Raw genomic sequence first — 26444 nt, forward strand, 5'->3', positions numbered from 1 at the left:
AATATTTTGGTCACGCTATTTAAAATAGGTGAGGGGGCCAGAACATTAGTCAAAATGATCGTAACTTTGTGCGTGATTGGTGTATGTTTATAGCTATAGTAGATGTTCTTGTGGTTAATTTTATGGCCATTAATGGTGACGTCTTTGTACTTTGTAGCTTTTCAAATTCTAAACCCTTGCTTGAAAAGAAAATTCCACAGATTGCTTCATTAACAATAAGAGAAACATGACTTCACCTAATTTTAAAATGAATTTGTATTTCAGGTATTTTATCAATAGTTTTTGTGACTAATTGGGAGCTTTACTCTTAAGACAGTTACAGTTACGCAGGCCTCGTCACCATGGTAACTCTTTTGCATTTTTGCACAACTATTCAAAACATAGAATTTAGAGACATACAGCACATCGATCAGCCGCAACATTAAAATCCGCCTGCTGGTTTTAGATGTTGTGATGCACTGTGTGACACCCGGCATTACATTTTCCCCATGTTGACCCCTATCCACCACTGGCTGATCCATATATTTCTGTAACTCAACAGTCTAATGATATCTTCAGACAGCCTCGTTATTTGAGGCATACTGTAAAATACTTAAAAGTCCTTCTGCAGTCGACAAAAGCCAGTGCTCAGTTTCATTAGTACAGACCTTTGACCATCATCATATGATTTATAGATGTAGTTAGTGTGATAGTCATGTGACACACATGCCACTGCTTACTGGTGCACTACACATGATTTCCTCAGTATCATTATCTAATTACCTGTGAATGAGTATTGGCTCAGCAGCGATGAGCTACTGTCTTTTAGCATATTTCATTTTTCTTTCTGGCTTTATTTGCAAGTGAAATGCATCCTTTTTTGGTAATTACGCCCAAACTGTAGCAGATTGAAACAGGAAGAAGATTACTCTGGTTATTACTTATGACAATGCCAGTTGCTGGGGCTTTTTTTTTAATGTATAAAAATATATTTTGTTTTTGTTCCTGTGTCTGTTTGGGTTGGTTTATGCAATCATCTGGAATCGGTTATTTCAGCTATTTTCCCACCATCAAAGAGTATTCTTAAAAAATAGTATTTTACTTGGCATCTTTAAGACTGACACAGTGCTTACCCTGGTATGTATTATTTGCTGAGCATCAAAATAAAACACTGTGTTTATTGGCCTCCAGTTAGCAAAATCTGGCATGAATGCATTAGATTTATTTTCCCTTATTTTATAAAGTCGCAAAATTGGCATATAATATTGCATTGCATAGCACCCAATGTGCCCCGACATCCATCTAGTAACACATATATTCCGGTTATTTCTGGGAGACTGGAGGTGGTTGCATCTTCTTCCTCAGCTGTCAAGGTGCTTTATTTTAGTAAATCTCTAGTTACATTTTTGCACATCTTTCATTATTATTTTTTCATCTGTCTCTAAAGTTTCAAATAATGTAAGCATATACATTTTCAAGCTGCTTCTCCTGTGTTGCATTAGACTCCCACTCAGCTTCACATTAAATTACTTTTGAAAGTTTGAAAGCAGGTCTTTGTAACACTTGTTGTGCACTTTGGGGCGACAGCTGACAGGTCGTATGTAAATGCTAAAAAGAAAAGTGACTGTAAAATAAGAAAACAGCAAGCAAAGTCATAAATCACTCTTTAGCGTCGGCTGCAAAACAATTTCATTCTTAAGTTTATAGCAATGATGCAAAACAAGCGTACCATATGCTACTGGTCATACCAGATTCTCCTTCAAAGCAAAAATATCAATAACCTTTTAATTCTATGCTGTGCTTCAGACACTAATTCATTTTATGTTTTCATTCAAAACTGTGAGTTCAGTTACCTGTTCCTTATTACATTGCCTGAAAATTGGAACTGACATTTTTTTAAATAAAGTACTCTTTTATGTATTTTGAACAAAAACCCTGGCTTTTGCTATTCTGCCCCATTTCCTACTCAAGTAGCTTTTAGTAAAAAACTACTTAACCTTTCCTTTTGACAGGGTCTGGGCTCTGGTCCTGATGAATCAATACAGTGACATTGTGTGTAGGGTTTTGCCTCCATGCAGAGCTGTAACTCAAGCAGTGTAATAGATCTGAAATCATTCCAGCAGTCTTCTTCATCTTCCTTTTCTTTTGTATCGTACCATCTTATTTACAGCCCTGAACAGCAGTGTAATGAGGAGGAACCCTCTTTTGTGCTTTGGATTTTGGTTATAGTCACCACAACTCCCACTTCTTTGTCTTTGGTTAAGAGCAAATGTTCTTTACTCTGAGGACTGTGACTGAAAGCAAAGCCTAGCAAGCCAGGTGACATTAGAGTTGTTGCGTAATAATATCAGAAATATCATGTTGTTTACCATAGGCTTGCAAATGCTCACTAAAGATACAATTCTTACACTTTTATCAATCTGACTGTCTGGACAAAGACATGTTGTAATTCAGAGATGGAGAAACATACATAGACAAGAGTCATATGTGCAGAAACAGAGGCTTTGTGACAAGAGCTGGTGCAATTTTCTCACTGAAAACAAAAAACCAGTGCTCAGGAAACCAGTGACACACACCCTATGACCACTTAAGCCTAGACATCCTGCACATTATTTCACACGGAACATGAGCAGTTTCACAGAGACAGTGAGCATCTATGAGACAAGTACCAAAGAAAGTGAGCCAAAGTGGAAGTGACATATGTGTACAGTTGTCATTTAGGAATAAATCCTCTACACTGACCCTTTAATAGAACATTCATGAACAGGGGTGAGTCAGCGGATATACTTAAGGCAATTAAACACCATTACCAGAGGAAAATGAACAGAGCTGAAGAATTTAACTATACAGTCATGTGTGCCACTCATTTCAAAAGTGTTGGTTTGGGGGCAGGGGTTGGGGAGCTTGTTCTCCCAAGAAAAATGACAGCATCAGCTGTTTACAACAGTAATTCCCAGCCTGGGATGAATGTAGCCCACAGGGTATATACTGCAGCAGTTGCCACAGGCTACTTGGAAATTTTTGGAGTAGCTCAGCTTTTTGGGGTAGTTCAGACAAAACATAATGGGAACATGAATCATTCTTGGTGTCCTTCCGTTCACTGTTTCTAGGGGCTTGTTTCCACGGAGCATGGACACGATATTCATTACCTAAGTCTACACTGATGACTGTGGAGCTGTAAGGAGTGATGGGAGGTCATCTGGTCCATCTGTTGGCATAGTGATATACCTCAAGTTGTAAGTCTGTATGTCCATGTAAATCGGTTATGAGTGCTCTGTAGGAGAGAACAGGTTTTACTGTTTTTGAACTAGGTCAGATCTCAATTACAATTAATCTCATATTGTTTATGTTGGGTTCTAATAACCACAACAGCGCTGATTACACCAGAAAGTACAGTTCTAAAACAGTGAAATAAACACAGAAGTCGACTTTGTCTTTTACTTGCTGCAAGGGGAGCCGGCGGGTCTCAGTGACAGTTGCACTCACCCGAACACAGCCACTCCAAAGAGTATCCCCTTGCAAGCTCTTTTTATTGTAAACAGGACAGAACAGAGAAGGGTATACCTTTACGTGATTGGACATTTCATGTGTACATTACTTCTCTTTAAGTCAAACCATCTGGTTACTGAACAACCAGATATTCTCACCCAAGAAGGAATGTGGACACATGATGTATGTCCTGCTCTACGGGTCCTAAACTAGAAGACTGACAGAACAGCATGCACCTCCTACTCTGTCCCAAGGGTAAACTAACTTAAGAAGGAATGTAGCATAGAATACATACTTCACACCAAGTTGACCATGTGAGTCCTGTGACCTACCACTCTTCACATAATGATAATAACACAAAGAATATAATATAGAATATAATAGAAAATATAATAGAAAATATAACAAACTCCAACAGTTTATATATAACGATGTTCAGGCAGCACAGTGGTGGAGTGGTTAGCGCTGAAGCCTCAAAGCTAGAAGATCCCCTGTTCGAGTCTCCTCGCCAGCGATGGCCTTTCCGTGCATAATTTGCATGTTCTCCCTGTGCTTTCCTCCCACAGTCCAAACACATACACATGTGTCTGTGTTGGCACTGGGATAGACTGGTGACTTGTTTAGGGTGCACCCCACCTCAGGACCCTAAACAGGATAAGTGGTATAGCGGATGAATGACTAGATGACAGTATGCTAATATCATTCACAGAGCCTTCATTATAAAATTACAAAACAGTAATGTATGTGAACACCACCTAACTACATCTGATAGGAAGCTTCTCCGGGTGTGTTTGCATCACAGCTGAAAAACATCACTGTCTTGAGCTGCTCTACTAATTCAACCATCCTTTGTGAAGAAAAACACCTTCACTCTCACAGTTGGAGTGTGGTTTCAGTTTAGTAAGAGATTCCAATTACCTTATAAAATAGCACATTCGGACTGTCACAGTTATCCTTAGTGCAGCATTTGTGTTAGCAGCTTAAAGGCGTTGACATAGTGCTGAGAAAGTCGGCATGAAGTGGCTATTGATACATAAGTCAAGGAGTCAGAGCCACAACACTGTAGATTCATGACTAAAACTGTAAGCATGCACAGAAACAGATATGCATATTCATTCTTTTCATCAGATTTATAAAGATACAATTGCCTTGTTCTGCTTTATAAACCCTAATGATCGTGAAAATGAGTTCACGTGCACAAGGCTCATTTCCAGTTCCACAATTCTGCAATAAGTGTGTAGAAATGCCCATAAACGCCGGTTTGCATAATGATTTTTATGCCTGTTCCACCACGAGGTGCAGGTGCAAGATTTACTAATTGCTTGAGTCTCCAAGGTTGTAAATAGAAAGAACACTGCATGTGCTTCTCAAATTTAACCATCAGACAGATGTGACACATTGTCAGCGTAATTCATCTTCTCAATAACACAATTAAGACAGTATGGCTGCTTCATGAGAAAGCTTCTCTGAGATCTCTTTCCACCCATGCTGACAATGACAAAAAAAAGTAGATCTACAGACACTGACAATACAAGCACTTGAGTGAAAAGTGGCAAGTTTCCTATTATTAAACCCAACTTCCTGTCACCAGAGAGGTGAACAAGGGGGTGCTGTAAACACGTGAGGGGTGACAGCACTGCTGCGAGGGAAAACAGCTGCCTATAAATAACATCAACACATTCAGCGGCCCTTGTAAAAAGTGATGCTGGAGTACATTTGAACTCTGGATGCCTAGTAAAAAGCGTGACAGGTATACGGTGTACAGCTAACTGACAATAATTGGTTTCTTCTTAGCTCGTGCTCTCCGGATCACGCTTTACTGAAGAAAGTGATAAAGATAAGGTTGCCTGTTAAGGAGGAGGAGAATGATGTTCCATTAAGTGCCACATGCATCACGCTGAAATAAACCAGTAAGCACAGGTTTGGTGATCTGGAGTTGAAAAGACATCCAGTCTTTTACGTTTAAACCATATCATTTCAATTTGCTGTATATTCACAAATAAGAAATATAGTTAAAACTTAAAACGATTTGGCACTAGAACACCCAGATAGTACATTTATCGCTTTAAACTGTGTTTATTTTTATATTTTTTATATTATATTTTTGTGGGTTATAGAAGTGGGTTATAAAATAAATCTAATATAAGAATAATATTTCTGCCACAAGCAAATTTGGTCTTTGTTTTTTCTAATCATCTGTATAACTATAATTAATTGGATTTATTCAGTAATAAATGGACAAACAAGAACAATGCATTAGTATGTAATGCACTGACCCACACCAATTTCTTTAAAGATACAATTTCTGTGTAGACGCGGCCTTACGGACATGAGGGTGTTATCAGTTGTTTAGCTCTTTGCAAAGAAAGAAATTTGCTCTTTTTTTTTTTTTGTTGCTGGTGTGGGGGGGGTGCAGTCCAAGCAATCAGCCTTGTACTGAGTGACCTTGTATAATTCAGCACATACATTGTAGAGCTCCCACATGTGCACAGCCACATACAGCCAGAGGCACTAAGCATACAAACACACTGTCATGCACACACATGTTTACAATCATGCACACAGACACACGCACCCTGAGGCCGAGGACATATTTTGTCATTGTTGCTTATCAACAGATATAAACCCCGGACAAAAAAAGTGCCTGTGTGTGCTGCTCCTGCTGGTTGCTTTACAGAGGATTTTTATTCAGATTTGTTTCCATAATTATGTTCTTGTGCTGCATTGGCTCATACATTATCACTGCGTATACAGTACAGTAGAATATAACACTCCTCGTGCACGTGCTCCTTATCAAATACTAGTGGGAATAAATATACTGCTCTAACCATTTCTTACTAGAATCATCATTCATATTAGAATACAGATAGATATTCACTAGAAAAATAATGTACCCCCTTTATTCACCTCACACTACCTTAAAAGCAATAAAAGAAAAAACACTACTGTGAAGCTGAGCTAATTAAATTGGCTGAGCAGTGTGTGGCAATAATGGAGAGTAATGAAGGATCCAGTGGTTGGTGCAGGACAAGATGGGAAAACCATCTTGAAAAGCTCCCTTTATGGACCCAGCCAATCCAACTGGTGAGTTCCTGCGGTGATGAGCAGGGTCAGCCAATCAACTTGCTCATCCTGAGCCTTGGCAACAACCTCCCTGGCAAAGCGAAACTGTAGTGTGATACATGAGTGTGTGGTTGGGGGGTCGTCTTTGCATCTGGGTGAGGGGAAAAGTATTTGTTTGTGCTGTCTTGCTCCAGAGTGAGTGTGTTTGGCTTGTAACATCTTTAAAATGTGTCTAGTCTCCTCTGTATTCATGTCTTGTGTGGGAGCTGGCATGTCACAGACTGCCACGCCTGTTCTAATCTACTGTGTACATTGAAAACTGAGCTGAGCTACTTCATCCCATGAGTTTGAGATTAATAGATGACTTAATGAATTCATTATTACGATATCCTACAAACACAGGAGACACATGCTGGTCTAATACACACAATCTGTGCCTGGATAATTACAATTGAACAGAAAATTTGTTGGGTGAGGCAGAAATTGATTTTACAACAGCTGATGTGCAGATAAAGGTCCCTCTGGCAATATGAGTTCAGTATATGGCTGATGGAAACTTATAGGTTTTCTGAAGGGGCGAAGATCAGTGTCCGATAGATTATTTCATCCAGCCAGAACAGACATTTCTCTGTCTGTGTGATCAATTATCTCCAGTTTTGGAGAAAACCTGCTTTGTTGTGTGAATAAGATACGGCATGCACACAGTGGCCATGTTCAAAGTGGATACACTGTGAGACTAGCACTGCAGGCCACAACACTGGGTCATGAAAAAATAATATGCATAGACCATTCAGACTGCTTCAAACTTAAGTTTGCAGCTGTAGAGGGAGCTCCACCTGAGACACTATGCACAGGTAATATCCACTTTACAATAACACAATGTTTGGTCTCTACCTCACCTAAATATAACCTTCATCCTGAGTTACAGATTGTGTCAACACACCTAGGAGTAAATGCACCTTATATAATACAAACATACAAAATCTAAAGAAATTAGGAGTGATGGAGATTCGGATTCAAATTATTTACATTTGCAATTATGTGATCGGAAAAATACTGTACCTTTAAGACACCTAAAGAAAACAACACCAATCGGATTTCACTAATTAGCACATTGAATCTTTTCGGTTTAATTCATACAAACACCAAAGTTAAAAACAACACGTTGTTGTGGGGCTTTAAAGGTCGTGGCTGCTGTAGCTTCAGATTTAGCATGCAAATACAAGAGTAGCATTGATCTTTTCATCAAAAGCTTGGCAAGAAAGGAAATTAGCCGGTTTCCACAAATGTCAAACCATTACTTTACTTCTCTAATGTGCTGTACTGTCCCCTAATAAAGATATATGTCAGGGTTTAAAGGACAAAATGTTCATCAGTTTCTGACTTATTTAAAAAATCTATAAGCTCTAGTTTGGTTCTAAGCAGCTGATAATAGGACTTGACAAGGAGGGAAACCCTGTATCTCTCCCCCTTGTCAACAAGGTGCTGGATGTGGTTCCAGCTGAGGAGATAAAGCCTCGGCCTCCCAAGGCCCCCCATCGAATTTAGCTTCAGAATTTTAAGTTTGTATTAACTACTGGGAGACTTGGTGGGAGATCAAAAAGACTAGGATACATTTTATTTTATTTATTTTTTGTCCTCTCTGCTTGTCCCGTGAGTTCAGGGTCCAACAGCGGATCATTGTTTGCATGTTGATTTGGCAGTTTTTAAAGTGGATGGCCCTTCCTGATGCCACCCTCCTACCAGGCTTGGACTGGCACTGCACAACTGGGGATGGGAAAGGGCTATTGGGGGCTCAGTGTCTTGCCAAGAGACACTTTGGTTCAGTGTCTTGCCCAGAGACACTTTCACATAAAGCCGAGACTGGGGATCGAACCACTGACCCTGTGGTCCGTGGATGACTGCCTCACCAACAGAGCTACAGATTTATAAGAGATTTATTTACCACCTATAAATCTATTCTGTCAAAAAGTTGTTGACTGTGCACATCTGCTGCATGTATATGTGGGACTGATGTGGCTGCACACAGACTGTCATCCCCTTAACTATGGCCTCTTGCCTCCACTCTGTGGCATCATCCGGTGAACAGTTGTCAGCCCAGACAGGGGTCTGTGCTTCTCACTGGCCCATATTATGAGAGAGAGAGCGAAAGAGAGAGAGAGAGAGAGAGGAGGAGGAGGACGTAGATTGCTGGGACGGAGGAGGAGAAGGAGGGAAGTGTGACACTGTTCATCTGCACATGTGCACTTGTGCATACATGGCTTTAAATGAGTTTGTTTGTGTGTGAGTGTACAGTAGCTATGAGTCACACAGTGTGTGGGCAACAATGCATCTGCGCCCAGCACGACAAATGTGTACCACTTGACTCTATTTCAAGCCTATGATCACGTTCCATATGGTGTCAGCTTTGCACACTATGAAATAAAGTCTGCTCTGTTTCGCTGAGGGATGAATGAGATGTGAAGAATTCAGCAATTAGATGTTTCAATGATTATTGTTTTCTTTTGTTTTGTGACCTGTGACCTGGAGTCAGGTTTGTCTATTCCAAATGGTTCAGAGTATAAACAGAAACAATGACTGAATGACTCAGTTCACACAAAGGGTTAGTGTGAAATTTTGGGGGTTATTTATCAAGACTTGTACATTTTTATCAAGTGGGTTTAAGTGAAAAATGAACTCATTCACTTCACAAAATGTTTCGTGTTTTCAAGTCAAAATCCACACTTAGTATCCTCAGTAATGCTCAGTTGCAAGAGCAGAGGTGATCACAATGGATTTAAATGTTGATGCAACAGACAGCCTAATAGTGAAGGACTGCCACCACCTGGTGAAGTGTACAATTACACCCATGTTGACCTCATTATTACTCTGACAACGTGTACAGCTCAGTAAGGTCAACAGCAATGTAAGCAAAAATTAATGCAAGACCTAACTGCACTTTACCACTGTTGAGATGATTCATAACTTGTGTTTTTATTTCTCTTATGCTCTAGAAAGGTGCAATAAATTAACTTGACCAACTTCAGCTAAAAAATATTTTACTGCAGCAGCACTAAAAGAATATCAATAACCTGAAGTAAAATCCCACTGTACTGAACAGCAAGTGGTAAGTCTGAATTTTCTGTTTATGGTGTAGTAATGCAGTAACAGTGCATTTGACCATTTTCTGCTGTGGGAAGATATGGAATCCAGTGTGAAACAATTTGTCAAGAAGTAATAGTGAAGCTTAGAGACTACACAGCCTTATGATAATAAACTTTTTAACAACTTATGAAAATGTGGGAAACGACACTTCTGGGGAATCTTGGAAATAGTATTGAGTTGGTTGATACACCAGATAATTAATGTGTGTGTGATTGTTGTGGTAATATCATCTCGGTCTTGTTTGAGAGCAGTGTATGCTCACGGATCCTTTCAACTCCTGTGTTGATACATACTGTGTTGGTGTGCACATACTACTTATCACTGCCTCTACCATAACCAGGGGTGGGGCTAGATGGTGGTCAGGTGCTAGGTGCTTGTGATTTGGGACTATAATAGAATATAGAATCTTCAGCATCAGGTAAACTGATTAAATTTTTAACTGAAATTAATAATTATCATTCTAAACAGTAATTTACTATTATTAATATAATATTAGTATAGGATAGTACTACAGAGAAGATGGAAACATTAAAATACAGTGACATCCAGTAGCATCCAGTGTTTAGTAGTTCTACAGCATTGTGACCTTTTGACCTGTGGCCCAACATCATCTCCTGCACTTGGGAGCTCTCTGTTTCACATACCTCATATCAAATGAAAACCTTGTACAGTACATTTTAAGGATGCTGTTGGGTCACATACAGATGTGGCTGAAATTAAGTGAACTATTTAGTTTCACTATGATAGGATTTCTGATTGCCTCACATATTGTTTTGTCTGTATAACAAAATATGAACTGCAAAGACACACACTGTGATATTAGCTATTTAATCTGGCAAATTTGCAGAACTAATATACAGTACCTTTTACAAGGGCTCCTGCCATAGTCCCGTTTGTTTGAATTAGTGTGTGCCATGTGTGGGACTTTACAAAATATACACTGATAGTAAGAACTAGGCCCAATACACTCCAACAGTATGACCAGTGATTTATGGCTCAGAGTGCTCCACTTGGAAAAACAGTTAATATGCTGCCTCTGGGAGTCTGCCAATATTCTCCACGTCTCACTTCATAAGTAGACCCATTAACATTTCTCACTTTCTATTCACACTCTTCTCACTTAACTTGTGTGTGAATTTGTAAATAAGTTCAGAGCAAACAATTTATTCTGATGGTGACATTGTGATAGGTGCAATATGCTGAACAAAGAAAACCCATCTATTCTCTGTCTCTATGGTGATGCTGCAGCTCAATACTTAATATCGATACAGAAACCGGGAGAAATACAACGGCAATTCAAAAAAAGTTGGGAGGATGCGTTAAACTAAATAAAAACAGAATGCAGTAATTTGGAAATCTCATCAACCCATATTTTGTTCACAATAGAACTTCAATAACATATCAGATTTTGAAATACACATTTTAACATTTCATGAAAAATATTAGCTCATTTTGAATTTGATGGCAGCAACACATCTCAAAAAAGATTGAAGAGGGTCAACAAAAGGCTAGAAAAGTAAGTGCTGCAAATCAAAAACAAATGGAGGAGCATTTGACAAATAATTAGGTTTTTGGGAACAGGTCAGTAACATGAGTGGGTATAAAAGGAACATTTCACAGAGGCAGAGCCTATCGAATGTAAAGGTGGGCAGAGGTTCACCAATCTGTGACAAATCTAAAATTGTTGAACAATTTCTGAAAAATGTTCCTCAATGTAAAATTGCAAAGACTGAAGACTGATCCCACGATCTACAGTGTATAATATCAATAAAAGATTCGGAGAATCAGAAGGAATCTCTGTGCGCAAGGGCCAAGGCGGAAGGACAAAACTGTATGCAAGTGATCATCAGACCTTTAGATGGCACTGCATTAAAAACAGGCATGATTCTCAACTCACAATCACTGCATTGGCTCAGGAACACTTCCAGAAATCCGTCTGTGAACAAAGAAGAAGCCATGTGTGAACACGATCTGGAAACGCTGCTGTGTTCTTCGGGTCAAATCTCATTTAAAACAGTCTGAGGCAAAATGGAAAACTGTTCTGTGGGCAGTTGAATCAAAATTTGAAATTCTTTTTGGAAACTATGGATACTGTGTCCTGTGGACTAAAGAGGAGAGGGACCATCCAGCCTGTTATCAGCCTATAGTGCAAAAGCCTGCATCTCTGATGGTATGGGGGTGCATTAGTGCCTATGGTGTGGGCAACTTACACATCTGGAAATCTGGTTTTAAACCAACGTATGCCCCCATCCAGACAACATGTCTTTCAGTCTCTTTCTTGCATATTTCAGCAAGACAATGCTGACAATGTCTCAGTTTCAACATCTGATATGTTGTTTATGTTCTATTGGGAATAAAATAGTTAAGTTGATGAGATTTGCAAATCATTGCATTCTGTTTTTATTTCTGTTTACACTTTGTTTGGGGTTGTGAAATACATCCAGACAGTCAGTATAAACTGTGGTTTTCACCTGAGTTATCATGTTCATGCTGTGGCAATTGTCCTTAGAATGCATGTGCTATCTCTCCACCTGTACAGCTACCTGATTATTCCAGCTGATGTTATGCAGGATGTTCAATCTAGAAACCAACCAGAAAAGCTGGGTAGACAGGGATGTCGAATTAGTTTTTATTTAGAGTAAAAAATCTGTCACACAACCCGATCCAAACTACAAGTTTTACACTATATGAATTTAAAGCACAAATCACTTTGAGGAATTTGCAGCTTATCGCATTGATGGCACATTATGTCCCAGAAGGTGACAGAGTGGGATAAATCATCCTCTTGATAAATGTATGCTGCATAATTGCAGTCATCGGAGGCAGCAGCCATTTTATCAGTCACAACAACAAGCCCCCTGGGATCTTAGGATGAGAACACACAACATTCAGTAGGTGACAAAGTGCTGCTAATCTCTCTCTACATATTTCATAATGATAGCTACTGTATATGTCTTGCTCCAGGGTGCAACTAAGGCCAGGAAAGGGAGATAATGGAGGGAAGAGTAGGAGGAGGATGAGGCAGCAGTAAAGAGGAAAGTATATGTGGGTGGCACACTAATGTCAGCGTCAGGCATTCAAAACGAAATAGGCTCATCTAAAGTAGGTGCCACAGTAACAGCTGCAGAGATGCCAGAAAAAACACAATTGGAATAAATACATTAACCTGATTAGCTGTTGAAAAGCATCCATCTGGAGGGGGTGTGTGCAAGCAGGCCCATCTGTGGTGCGTGTGTGTGTCTGTGTGTGTGGGTGTGGGTGTTACTACCGCACATGCTCAGTGGTTGGGCTTCACTTTCTTGCTGCCAATGTATGACACAGTAAATAAAAAAACTAAGAATGCACCCAAGTTAAAATCAGTGACCTTCCAAGATCAGTTACGTGAAACAGTGAGTTGGAACAAACAGCGGCGGTTTACGACAGAAAAGACGAGACCACGAGTGGATTTGTTTTTCCTTAAATAAGGACTCACTGTTTTGCTCCTCCACACACCACAATATTCTATTCTGCTGCATTTCCCATCTCCTTAACCACAATGCATATTCCACAGCTTTTCTCCACTTGCACACAGCAAGACACTAAACAAGTAATTGCCGAGCCAGTAAGCCAATGAAAGAGAGTATTTGGGCTCGTAAATTGTGTGGAGTGCATAATGACACACAAACGAAACTAATTATTGATTAAACTGAAGATACCATATCGCACCTCTTACTCATTTGATCCTCATTTATCGCTCGTAATTGCATAGCCTTTTTTTCCTTTGTATTTAACAGACTGGCATGAATAATTCATATGGTTCCTCTGCATTCTCTTTCTTACTTACTAGCAGCCCAACTTCACCCACCAAGATACAGTATGATGATTCTTTACAGACAACCCATGCAGCTTATGGTTTGAAAGTACTGGAACAAATAATGTGCCAAGTTTTAAATTCTAGTCAATATTGATTAAATAGATTTAAAGCTGCTACAACTATTATACACTCACTGGCTACTTTATTAGGTGCATCGGTACAATCTTATGCAATCCAATACAGCAGCTCTGCCATAAGTTCTAATTTCTCAGTTTTAAGTTGAAACTGTCAGAAAGGTGATAATTCTACTCTCTGTATATTTTTGAGGTCAAAGTAGTGAGTGGAGTTGCATTAGAGTGCATAATAAGATGAGGTGGTTCTAATGTTTTGGCTACACTATTTAAAATGAATGGATTGCATTAGATCGTACAGGTGCACCTAACAGAATGACCACTGAGTGTACTTGTACAAGTAACAACACTGTTTGCCTTATCCTATTTTTTCTGTCTGTGATTTGATTTTCACCAAAGTGAAAAATATGAACTTCTTTATAATATGCAATATGAATTTCTTAGCTGATAAAAAACTCAATAGTCATGATCTTGTGTGTCTTCCTTGAACACACCCATTAAAAACACAAAGTGATGTGTAAAAAGAATTGATCCAGTCAGTCACTAGTGTGTCTAAAAAAAGATTTTTTTCTTGTTTTTTTTGCTTTATTTGATTTGAAATAATAAAAGAGGATTTGAATGTGGAGGAAGCCCATTAAAGCAAACTTTTACCTCGACATTTTGGGATTTTATAATATAAATCAAACTCAAAAATTGCCTGTAGGTGTGAATGTAAATGCGAATGGTTGTGTGTCTGTGTACTGTATGTCTCTCTGTGTGACCCTGTTCAGGGTGGACCCCGCCTCTCGCCTGATGAGAGCTGGGATAGGCTCCAGCCCCACCACAACCCAAATAGGATTAGCAGCGACAGATAATGGATGGATAATATAAATCAATTTGCTTTTATGCTGATGTGAAGCACCTTGAATTTGTTAGTTTATAAGAAGTGCTATATAAATCAAATTGACTTGAGTGCTTTGATTCCATAGTCACAATTTTCACATCATTCTCCCACTGATCAAACATCAATTTCAGATACAGAAAAGTGTTAACAAAAAACATTGCTAAACCCACTGCATACCACCTGCCCTGCACCTAATAGTAGACAGACATTTACCAACTAAAATGCCACATTTTGTTGAAGCAGGAGGCTGAAAACTAGACTATTATTCTTGCCAACTTACCAGGAAAATTTATGTATTTATTTTTTTGTCCTTTCGGCTTATCCCGTGAATTCAGGGTCGCCACAGCGGATCATTGTCCACATGTTGATTTGGCACAAGTTTTACGCTGGATGCCCTTCCTGAAGCAACACTCCCCAATTTCTACCGGGCTTGGACCGGCACTGCACTGCTGGGGAGGGGAATTTTTTTGTTAAGGGTTCCATGTCTATCCCAGATACACTTCGACATATAGCCGGGCCCGGGGATCAAACTACTGAACCTGTGGTCCGTGGATGACTGCCTTTACCAGCTGAGCTCTTTACCAATAAGTCATTACTTAACAGTCATAGCAGTGTTTGGACAGGTTGTTTCTGCTGCCACCAAGTGGGCAACCAATCCGTCTTAAAAGAAAAACTCCCCAGATTGTTCAAAGTGTGTTTCCAGGTGTTGGAGTAATTCTCCATGTGTGAGAACATTTGTTTAAAGCCCTCTGGGGCTTCAGAGAGAGCTGCACAAAATGTGATTTGAACAGCCACAAGCAAAAGCAATGAACTTTCTAGATGTGTTCATTTAAGCTTGAGGCCACTTAGTTAAGACTAGTCTGACACACTGGACTACATTCATTAATTGTTGGCAATGTAGTGGTTTTGAGAAATGTGGGGGCCAGCTATGTTTTGACGAAGAGGCCAGATTGGAAAGCAGACCACTGGTGTCAGGCAGCTGTAGACAGGTCACTCGCAACTTTGTTTTGAAGCTGTTGACAACGGCGTCCTCCAAAATAACAAGCGAAATAAAAGTGCTTAGTTTTCACAGCATGCCCCTTTTGCTGGGAATCCCCTCTGACACATGGACATTTAAATTTCTACAGGATAACTTTGGTGACAGAACACAGACAAGTAAAATACAAATCATTCATACAAATGGTTGTATTTAAAAGCAGCTATAAAATATTCAGAAGTCCAGTCATCAAGGGGAGCTGTGGCAAGGCTCCTTGCAATGATTGCATAAACCTTTTATAGCTCCAAATATAATAACCACTTGCAGGTTACAAGGTGATAAAGCCTTTTAATTCTATTTTCATCAACTGTATAACAAATTAAAATCTCATTCTGAATACAAATACAGTTGTGCTGTGATAAAAAGATGATTAACACATCTGATCTGAAAGTTCAACAACTCTCAAAGAAAGAGAGCAACTTAATATACTGTATGTAAGGATATGATTAAGTAAATCATTTCCTGTGCTATAATAGCTTTGTTCCAGGCTTCAAGGTTATGATTTGTAATACCCTCTTTGCATGAAATTATTGTACAATGTCCCCCCTAACTTTATATAAGGGACAACCTGATGACTTCCTGTCACATCTCCAAAACCTGGCATTTTTATTTCTAGCAAAATTGTGCTTTGAGTGACCAATATCAATTATGCTCAGTATACACACAGACTAACATAAAAAATAAGCAAGATTTTCTTTGGTGTGTAACTTTTCAGTTTTTATTTCACCATCCTATCATCTTTGCGCTTTACATAACCAGGACAAAAATACAACATAATATTAAGACATTTTACAGAGTTAACTAAACACATCCATCAAAGGGTTAGGTCAGCTACAACATGTGTCTTCACATTACTATTTTGAACTACATGGTGCAAAACAAATGCTGGTAATTATACAACTTATTACAAGGTTTAAAAAAAAAAAAAAAAAAAAAAAAAAAAAAAAAAAAAGTGATTAGTATGGAGAAATAAATACACTATATGTACAACACCACTGTGTGAATATATTAAAGTTATACTTCAAACCTCACTGTTTTCTTATCAAATACTTGCCTCCTGAAGATTTAAAAGGCATCGATAACAGAAAAGATGTTTTTCCACTACAGGGCATTGCACCTGTGACACAGCCGCATTTGAAGTCAACAGAAAGTGAGTGTTTGATATTTAAAATATAAATTTCAGGGAGCACTATGGATTAAATCTGAACAATTCACCAAAAGCTTGATAAATAGGATATTAAAGTAAAAAAAAGAGAAGTTTAAAATTCTCCTACATCTACCCTCTTGTCCCTGAACTTGTTTCTGGCCTTGGTCCGAGCCTTGAATGCAGCCGAATTGTGGAGATGCTGGAATAGAAAAGGGAAAATTTCATGCAACCTACACCATAGTTTAAAAACAATGGAGTCATTCTTTTGGAAGAAAAATATTAAATATATCTGACTTTACCCATACCCTTTCAAAGCGAGAGATTTTCATGGTCTTCATTGTGGCTGAATCCACTAACATGGGTGGTCCCAGTTCAAACACATCTCTGATGAATTCATTTGCCTGGCAGGAGGAAATAAAAAAAGAAAAAGAAAAGAAGTTATAACAACTGACAGACAATGCTCAACATAATCTTTCCTTCCTGCATCAAACAGGACTAGTTTCTTTAATATGTTTTAGTGCACACTGTATATTTATGCCATACGCTACCATTTCTTAAAACTATACCTGAAGATGGTAGTTCATCCCAGAACCAACAAACTCTCTAAAGGCATCGTATGTCCTCTTTCTAACCCAGGAATCTATGGTCATGCGCTCTGTCCCAAACCGAATGGCTTCAGATTGGAAGTCACCCTCCTGCAATAAGGTAAAAAAAAAAAAAAAAATTAGCCAGAAACATAAGAATAGGAAGCAAAAACACAAACAGGCAACTAAAACATGACTAGCAAAACAACTGATACTTAACACTAACCTCCACAGCCTTAAGTACATCCCTGAACACGGACCGCTGCTTCCTCTTGTCAGTCTTGGCTCTGTGCTTGTTGCAGTCTGTGGCCAGTGCATTAAGTTTGTTGCACAGTGTATCCCAGTCATCAAACTCAAAGTCCTGTATGGGCACAAACAAAAGAAATTCTTAGAGCATGATCATAGGGGGAAAAAAGCTGAAAAGTTAGAAACCATAACAAGTAGACAGGCAAAAACATCTAGTCCATCTGGTGTTACAGTACTACATGTGCTGGGAAATTAATGGCATGGTTGTAAACTTACAGAGTCCATGTCTCTGGCCAGCTCAAAAAGCAGGGCAATGGTCTCCCCTGCAGCAATTCTCATGTTGACATCCTCACTCTCCAGCAACCTTGGCAGTTTGGGCAGATGTCTGCATACAACAAAACAAGAGGAATTGGACTTTTCTGCATTTTTACAATTTCTCTTTTTACACTTAGTTGCAGTTAAAAGAAAGTCATTAGTCATAAAAATGTGTTAAAGAGTGAGTCTTACTTGTGCAGGACATCTTTGAGCTGGTTGGCTGTGCAGATGGTCAGCAGCAGCGCCCAAGACAGCAAGGCATTTGTGTGGAGCTGGCTTGTCTGGGGACTAATAGAAGAACAGGTACCATCCGCTTTTGCGTACGACCGGGTGAACAGGTTCTCAAAGCATTCCATGGTGGCATGCACGTCCTAGAGATGGAAGCAGCAGGATCCATATTAAGATTGGAGTTTGGGGCCCAAAAAAAAAAATAAAAAAAAAAAAAGGTCTGAAGTTTTCAAAAGCAGCACCAGTCAAACAATTTCAAGAGTTTAGTTGAGGCAAATTAAACTTAATCACTTAAAGAGTTAAGAGTTCAGCTGTTCATATTGTGAATGTTAGAAGATGAGGCACAATATCAGCAATGATAACAAGTGCAAATACACAACTGGCAAATGCACGACTGCACTGTCCTCGAGGTCCGATTTAACCAGATCAAACCACAGAAAAGGGACCAGATATGATCAAGAACTTACCAAAATGTCATCTTCGGCAACTAAAGTACAAAGGCCCAGACTTGTTGCCACCTATCAGAGAAACAGAAACATTTGCTCAGTTGGCTGGTATTTTGACACTGTCCATAGTGTATTCTAACAATCAAATAAAATACATTACTCCGCCACCAACAATATCTGGTACTCACAGCCTGTCGGGCTTGTATGTTTGCTGATCCATCGGCCAGAATGTTTTTGAAAATAGGTTTCAAGGTTTTTAACACCTCTTCACTCTCGATGCCTGAGCCCAGCTGGATACACAACAGGCAAGCTAAAGAAGCTGCTGCTCGCTGCTCCTCACCTTTGCCTAACAGTAATAGGGGTGGGCATTAACTTTTCCCTTTAATCCAGTGCAAGTTTGCCATGAGCACATTTGAAACAGCTTAAAAGTGAGGTGATTACCATTTACAAACCATATAATTAAAAACTTAAATAAAATAGTAAATGACAATAGTAGTATTTCATTGATTATACATTCATTTATTAGTATTCATTTAATAGTAATTACAATCATTTAATAGTAATTTCAATACTGGAGAACTGAAACAAGTGAAACTACCTTTCTTGAGGCAGCGTTCAATGCTGTCTGTGATGGTCATTCTTCTCTCTGAGATAAACTCGTACAGGATCCGTGTGGCCATTGCTGCCTTAAGCCCATCGAGTGCTCCCTGTCTGGTCTTAGCACTGCAAAAAATAAATTATATATAAAAATGTGCACAATCGCTCCTTCAATATAAACCTCAGTGAAAAGTACTCTGTCAATGAAGTCATTTTAAAAAAGAAAATTAAAAAGCCACTGGCCTATGCATTTTATTTCACTCATTCTAGCTAAATGACCTATATTCTTATAAAGTACATTTCGTTCATTATAACGTTGAACTAATCTTGGGCTTAAAATGTACTACCCACATAGCCCTGGTCTGTTGTGCTTTAATATCACCACATTCAGCAAATCAATGGGACTAGCCTTTTTGGCGACCAAGTCTATTTTTAACTTACTGTGCTGCAAACCTCCAAATTATACCTTACTGTAATTGACAGCAATTTAAATAATGCATATATATTCAATATTAAGATTCTTAGTGGCCAAAGGCTTTATACAATTCCTAAAAGTACATTTTTTTGTCTCTCTTTTTATGCAATACTTTGCAGAATGTCTTGTTTTTTCCCCTGCTGTACCACACGTAAAAAAGGAAAAACTGCAGACTTGTCATAACCTGCAAACCAAGATAAGATGATGTGATTTTAGAAGGTTTCCACCTCTTATCCACTGTGCTGTCTATGAATCCCTTCAGCTTATACTGAAAATCCTCCTGGGCAGTGTCCTCACTTGCCTCTCCACCTAGAGACAAGAAGATGTGATAAGTAGGCACATTTGGTAATTAGAGTTTAAAAGTTATGATACAACTACCTGGACAAAAAGAATTGTTTAATAAGGTCTTTTAACCTTTAGGAAATATTTAATTCTATGACAAACTAGACTAGTAATTTAGCAGTTTTACTCAAATGGCCAATAAGTAGCAACAGATAAGCTAAGCAATTAGTACACTCTTGTATGATAATTTAACACAAATACACACACTTACAACATGTGTACTCTAAAGTTAAACTGCATCACTCATTGTAAAGAAATGCATTCCAAAGTACACAAACCTACCATCATCTGCTACACTGGTGGTGTCGCTAAAGCTGCTGCAATGGCTGAGGGTTTCAATGGAGGCATCCTCATCACTGAAAGGCTGCACATTTCCATGCTGCCCCCCTTTTAAAAAAAAAACAACAAAAAAAATATAAATAAAAAAAACACACACACACCACACAACAAGGAAAAATAAGTCTAAGCCTAATACACTGCAAGTATTTGTGTGTGCAACTTTCAGACAGGTACTGTAGCAAATAGTGTTATCTGTTTTATATGCTTAGCATGTCTTACCCTGCTGGTACTGACACCAACATGATAACATGTACCCTGGTCAAGTCAAGGTTAATCTAATGTACTGCTGTGTAAAAATGATAAAATGTTCAGGCTGGAGGGACATGGGTCAGCACAAGTTAACTGTCGTGACATGATAGTATCTAGCAAATCCACAAAAATTACTGCGTCCGCTACGAAGCCAGTGTTCTAAATAGGCAAGAGCACTTTTAGAACAACCTGAAAACACAGGACTAAGGTAAATAAGCAGTGTCATCGAAATACAGGAGGTGGTCACTTCTCCACACCAAATAGTTGTGCAATAGTGTTAACTGTACTGCAAACCTACAGACAAAAGGCACTTCACAGCACATACAAACACACTAGCATGGTTGGCGATCTAGGTGTATTATTTTTAATGTCCTTCTGAAAAGCAGATGAGTGTGGGAGAGTTGTGAGAATTCACAGCTAAATGCTGTGGAAGCCTGGACTCTATTCATTTTACAAAAGTAAAAATGTAAAGGTCTTGCTCATCATGAACTTTAAAAAAACAAAATTGACAAAGTGTAGGCAAATTGTTGTGCAGCTTTACCAGAATCTAACAAAATAAAGCCCGTCTGTCTTGACCTGAGTTGACTTCTTGAAGAAGTGCTAGGTGGTGTAATATACTTGATGTTTTATGATGAACAGTATATTAAACAGTAACAGTCATTTAAAAGGCCATTTCATTAACCTAACTGAGGACATTTCTATGTTAACTCGTTGACGTGGACTCTTCCCCCCCCCCCACACCCCCACCCCCACCCGACAGCTGTTTCAGAGAACCGGGCGCCGCCTGTTTCCCACCCCGCTCTCCAAAATGTCTTCCTCCTGTCGCTGAACAGTAACAATCAATAAAACAGAATGATTAACTTTATCTGCCGTAACTACATGCTAGTTTAAAGCAAGCTAACTTTAGACTGAAGTTTCATTTAGATCAATGTGCAGACAAGACGGCCTCACATTAGCTCTAGTATTTGCTCACTGTTCGGGCAAACGTTACGTCTTTGTTATGTATACCCACAAAAAAAGCTTATTTTGTGGTCTATCGAGCCTATAATCGTGGAAAGAAGCTTTGAAGTTGTCAAATAATTATTTATTTTTAAACTCACTTCACTTATAATCGCTAATGCTGCGCTTGCTAGTGGGGAGTTGACGTTAAGCTAACGTTAGCTAGCCGAGTTAGTCTTGTAAAATCGGATGATTTTTAAATACTTGCGTGACATATAAATTCATTTATGACAATTACAAAAGTGTGCCAGTAAACATAGAAGAGAAGTATGGCCACGTATGACTGCAGGTTTTGTCAGTAGCAGCGATGCGTTGTCTCACCACGTCTATTAGCTTTAGTTCAGGCCTTTCTCCAACGTTTGTAGTCCATAACGAAAACACGTCCGATTCAACTCAATTGCATGGCAACAGTTTCAGAACTACAACTACCGTCGGTAAAGAGAACTCAAATAAGCAAGGCCCAAGCGATGCGGTCGCGTTGTGACTTACCCCTAGTATTCCTCTTCTTAGTTCTTGGCATTTTCGCGCAGATGTATAATTTCTACAATAATCAGCCAATACACGACCAGCTTTTATTGTATTGTCTCGTAAAATGAAAATATTCCCTTGGCACAGTGGATAGAAAGCAATTTAAAGCAATCTTGGAGATAGACTGTTGGCCGCAACGATACATTTTCCCTCATCAACCAGCGCTGTGTGACGAGAGCGCGAGGCTCAGAAAATTTATAGCGGCAGACATGTCACGAGGAGGTTTCCCGGTATCTCTGGCCAATCCGGGAAAAAGAACAAGCATCGCGTGTGTTCGCGCGTGATGCAATGACCAGAAAGATATTTTGGTTATTTTGGTCCAGCGTGTATCTGCATGCGATTATGGCCACCATAACTTTATGGAAGTAAAAATTATGAGAATTAATTCATATGTATCTTTTATTTAAAAAAACGCTATAGCAAACAGGTGTTTACCAAGCACATCATCCAAATTATATAACTTTTAGGCAATTGTTTTAGGAGTATTGGAAATAATTTAATAAGTAGATAAAACATGATTATGACATATTCCACTATAATATCATTATACAGTGTGATTCCTGGGCTCTGTGATGCAGTTGACGCTAGTCATGCATCTGCTATGGGATTAATACTGCAATCCTTTAAAATATATGAATCTGCAATGCAGTGAACACCGAAGTCTCAGATAATGCTGATTATGCCAAAATCCATGCACATGTTCTTACATCTTCTAGTAATAATCATAGTGGTGTAGGTAAAAGTCTTTTCATTTTACCTATGAAAATAGAGACCTTTATATAAATTAGGCGCACTAAGCTAAAAAACAAATTGCAGCATACAGGGGAGGGACAAATTGCTCAGAGTAATTCTTGTCACTCTAGTGCTTACACTATATGATCATTGTGGTAAAACAATCAGGTTTTTGGCTCAGTCTGTTCCCCGATATTACAGCAATTAGTGAGAGTTGTCCATAAATGGTATAAGTAAATGTCTCCTGCCTAAAGATTTTCTTTTTTATTGGGGTGTGAATAAGAGGAAGTGTAACATTATTTTCAGCAAGGATTTTAAACTAATTCCAGATTTGGTTTTTAAGAAGAAAGCAATAATAAATTGCCTGCAGAGTTGGTGCTTTATTTACAGAGGTGCAAGAATTGCTCCCAGATTAACACAGCAAGACAGAATCAATTCAAGGCGCAACTGCTACTGCAGTCAGTGGCAACTTCAGCCAACAGTGGATTTCATGAATTAATGCATTGTATCAACTTGACAACAAAGATACAGAGTTTTAAGTCTAATTTCGCCAACTTGCTTAGTCATTCATCTCTCATATAATTCTGACTGTTTAATGGAAAATGCCTCCTCTCTGAGGAAGCATCCCCTTCTATGATACCTATACAAAAATTAAACTATTGTTTAATTCACAATTTTGTATCCAAGCATGTTTTATGTTTCACTGAGGGTTTGTTGGTGCATTTGATCTTAGTTCTGCAGTTCGGACGGGAAATGGTGCATTTCCTCAGTGGATTAATGACATATTAGTTTCCTGGACAGTAAAATTCAATGTGTAGATGTGTCTTTTCCTGCAGGTAGCATGTTTTAAATTAGTTTGGATTGCATTTTTGAAACAGAAAGTAAGATATTCCTAGTATTTTGTTCATCCCTGTTATGGTTTGCTATGTATACTGAGATTGTATAACAGAACACAAAATGCATGATGTAGCCAAATCCAGCAAATCTTTTTTGTTAGTTTTTCACCTTAGAAGGCCACCGACTATTAGATGATGAGAGACCACTGAGAGTTTAGATTGACTCATTCGAGTTAATTGTCTTTTCTGGCTCTATTGTCACTCTGGTTTTTTGTTTGCCGTGATAAAAATAGTTAATTTTTTTCTTGCACAAGTGGAACATTTCACAGATGCAGCCTCCTAGATGCCATTCCCACGGTCCAACTGTCAACAGTAATCTTGCCAGCTCAGACCTGACAAACATCAGAATACAGGCTTGCAGAATTCAAAGCTGATGGATTTTTTTAATTCACCTTGTGCTGGACTACTGGGAGGTTTCCAGAGCTACTTTTCTTACATACACATTCACCAACACACTGTTTGTGTTCTTTAAGTTTTGTCTTTTAGTAAATTAATAAAGTTGCTTTCTATTATTTTGTATTTTCTTTTGCATACTCGCAAGTACTTATAAGTTGTGAACGTGTGGGCACAGAAACATATTCTTCGTTAGTTTTTTTAGCCTTCTCAAATAGTTCTTGAGATTTTACAGAGTGTTCTGTATAGATGGTAAAATCAAACAAACATACATGTTCCAGACCATCAAAAACAGCATTGTACAAAATTAGCAAACAAATAAATTCACATTTACATAGACTATCTGCTTAATCACTTCAGCAGACAACAGCCAATAGCAGCACGACAGATCACAGCACATGAAGTCTTGACTAAACAAAGCACAGACAGCTCCTTATTTATTCTGCCATCAAATCCTTCAGAATGACATGTAAGAGTGTTTGAAACAGTGGAGCTTGAATCTTTACAAACCTGTGGATAAAAAACTCTATAAATGCAAAGATGATCAACAGACTTGAAAAAAATCCTACTTTGCAGGCCAACAAAACACATATATAGCAGAAAGGTATGTGTCAGAAAATATGATCTTGTTTTGTCCTTTGTGGACTTGCTGCCTTGAATATTTGAGATGACAAGCACTTTTTACCCTCAAGATGACCACATAGCCCTTAGGGGCACAGGGCATGGACAGAACTGCTAGTCCGTTTGCAGCACATAGCTTGAATAATACATTATGTTTGTAGTTGGTTTGTGTTAAGTGAACAGCATAATACATAGTGTGAGGTTAACACAATCCATAAGTGATAACAAGTATTGTTTAAATATTATAACAAATGTTTAAACTGCCTGGATTTCTTTTCTTGGTGTTAAATAATGCTTCAAAATGCCAAAATATCACAGGAACTGCTGGGATTTTTAATCTCAAATGTGAACTGGACATTAAAGGAAAAATCAGCAAGTGTATCTTGTGGTAAACATTGAGAGTGGATGCAGTGCATATCACACTGAGGAATGTAAAATGGTTCTGCATCATTGCATGTGACCAAAACAAGCTGTTGGTTTGAATAATTAAAAAAGAAATTATCCAGCTGGAGTCAATACTTGATTCAGACTGACACATTTCCAGTGAAAAAAAGAAAACAAAAATTGCTTGACGATGCCTAACTTCCTGGCTTTACGACTTTCCTTGGCACCAGGGGGAGCTATTCCGTTTGAAATTCAAAGGACACATAACTTCCACTGCATTATAACAACTGAAATGCCTAGAGATGTTTTTTGATGCATAATTTATTGAGTCAGTGAACTGTGCTCACTGCTGAGCTCTGCCTTCTTTAAACGTTTAATGGTCTGGAGTGTGCTATGAAAATATCAAATAACCAAATCGCTTTGGACCAATGCAAGAGCAGCATTTTAAAAGCTACTCTGTTGATATAGTGAGTGATGAAAAAAGCAGATGTTACCTTCAGAATTTGAAGCCAGATTGGGCGAGGGAAAGAGGAAAGAGAGAGAGAAATCACCTGCCAGTAAACCACTGTAGGAATAAAGTAACAAAACAGAGCGGCCCAGTCTGAGTTCACTCAGCATGCCTGGCACGTTCCATCAATGGGCACAAGACCTGACCAACCTAATGCCACAGGAATACAGATCATCACCAAAATAACAGGAGGGAGAGAATGAGAGGGAGAGCTGATAGCAGATGATAGAAGATGTCTGAATATTAATTTCATGTGCAATGCTTCTGTTTTTAAATAATTCATAAAAAAACATGGCCTGGGGCAATCGGGTGAGGCTCCATGGATTAAGTCAAGTTGGTAAATGATTCAGAGTCTATAGGCTGGTGGAAACACAATGTCAAAAGCTTGGCAGAGGTGAAAGTTTCTTTCAAATTTAGCAGTAGTGTGTAATGGCTCTCTTTTCTGTTTGTTTCTTGCTTACAAGCCTGGGGAGTGAAGCTCAACAATGACATCTGAGAGGATGAATTTTAACTAAGCAATGTCTCCCAGGTCATCTGTATGCATGTGGTCTGCATGGGACTCTTTTGGTGCACAGGTACTAATACATCCAGTACACAATGCAGGTTGATACAGGTTTTATGCTGCAATTTGCCGTGTGGGGAAATCCACCTGTTAGCTTTCCTGCCAAGCATTGGATGAGAAGACTGGTACCATTCTCCAAAGGAAAGATGAGAAATAGAGGCAGCAGCCAGCAGTCGCTTAGCTTAACTTAGCATAACTGCAGTGAGTGGAAACAGGAAAAACAGACTCCCTGGCTCTGTGCAGTTTTAACAATCTAGCTACCAGCACATTGTAAGTTCACTAACAACTTCTCGCCACAGAATTCAGACGTCAGCAATCATTATGTAACCTACTAT

General features: G+C 38.8%; 1 protein-coding gene across 1 annotated transcript; it reads right to left on the minus strand.

Annotated features, from left to right (window-relative positions):
- Positions 1–16436: 16436 nt before the first annotated feature.
- ifrd1 (interferon-related developmental regulator 1) lies at positions 16437–22200 on the minus strand. Its single transcript, XM_067490005.1, has 12 exons — positions 21975–22200; positions 20181–20285; positions 19784–19865; positions 19083–19207; positions 18673–18830; positions 18506–18556; positions 18003–18181; positions 17772–17880; positions 17476–17610; positions 17232–17360; positions 16971–17066; positions 16437–16864 (listed from the first exon to the last, which is right to left on the minus strand). The coding sequence occupies exons 1-12, from the start codon at positions 22003–22005 to the stop codon at positions 16778–16780; spliced, it is 1287 nt and encodes a 428-aa protein (XP_067346106.1). The 5' UTR covers positions 22006–22200; the 3' UTR covers positions 16437–16777.
- Between the last annotated feature and the right edge of the window lie 4244 nt (positions 22201–26444).

This window comes from Channa argus, chromosome 21 (assembly GCF_033026475.1).
Source record: "Channa argus isolate prfri chromosome 21, Channa argus male v1.0, whole genome shotgun sequence".
In the NCBI taxonomy this organism is placed as follows: domain Eukaryota; kingdom Metazoa; phylum Chordata; class Actinopteri; order Anabantiformes; family Channidae; genus Channa; species Channa argus.

What these genes read in the sequence shown, in the direction of transcription:
- ifrd1 (XM_067490005.1), bottom strand. Translation starts at nt 22,005, where the DNA reads ATGCCAAGAACTAAGAAGAGGAATACTAGGG. An exon ending in TGAACGCTGCCTCAAGAAAG is followed by an intron (nt 18,831 to 19,082) that starts GTAGTTTCACTT and finishes TATTACTGTTAG; the next exon opens with GCAAAGGTGAGGAGCAGCGA. An exon ending in AAATCTCTCGCTTTGAAAGG is followed by an intron (nt 16,865 to 16,970) that starts GTATGGGTAAAG and finishes TTTCTATTCCAG; the next exon opens with CATCTCCACAATTCGGCTGC.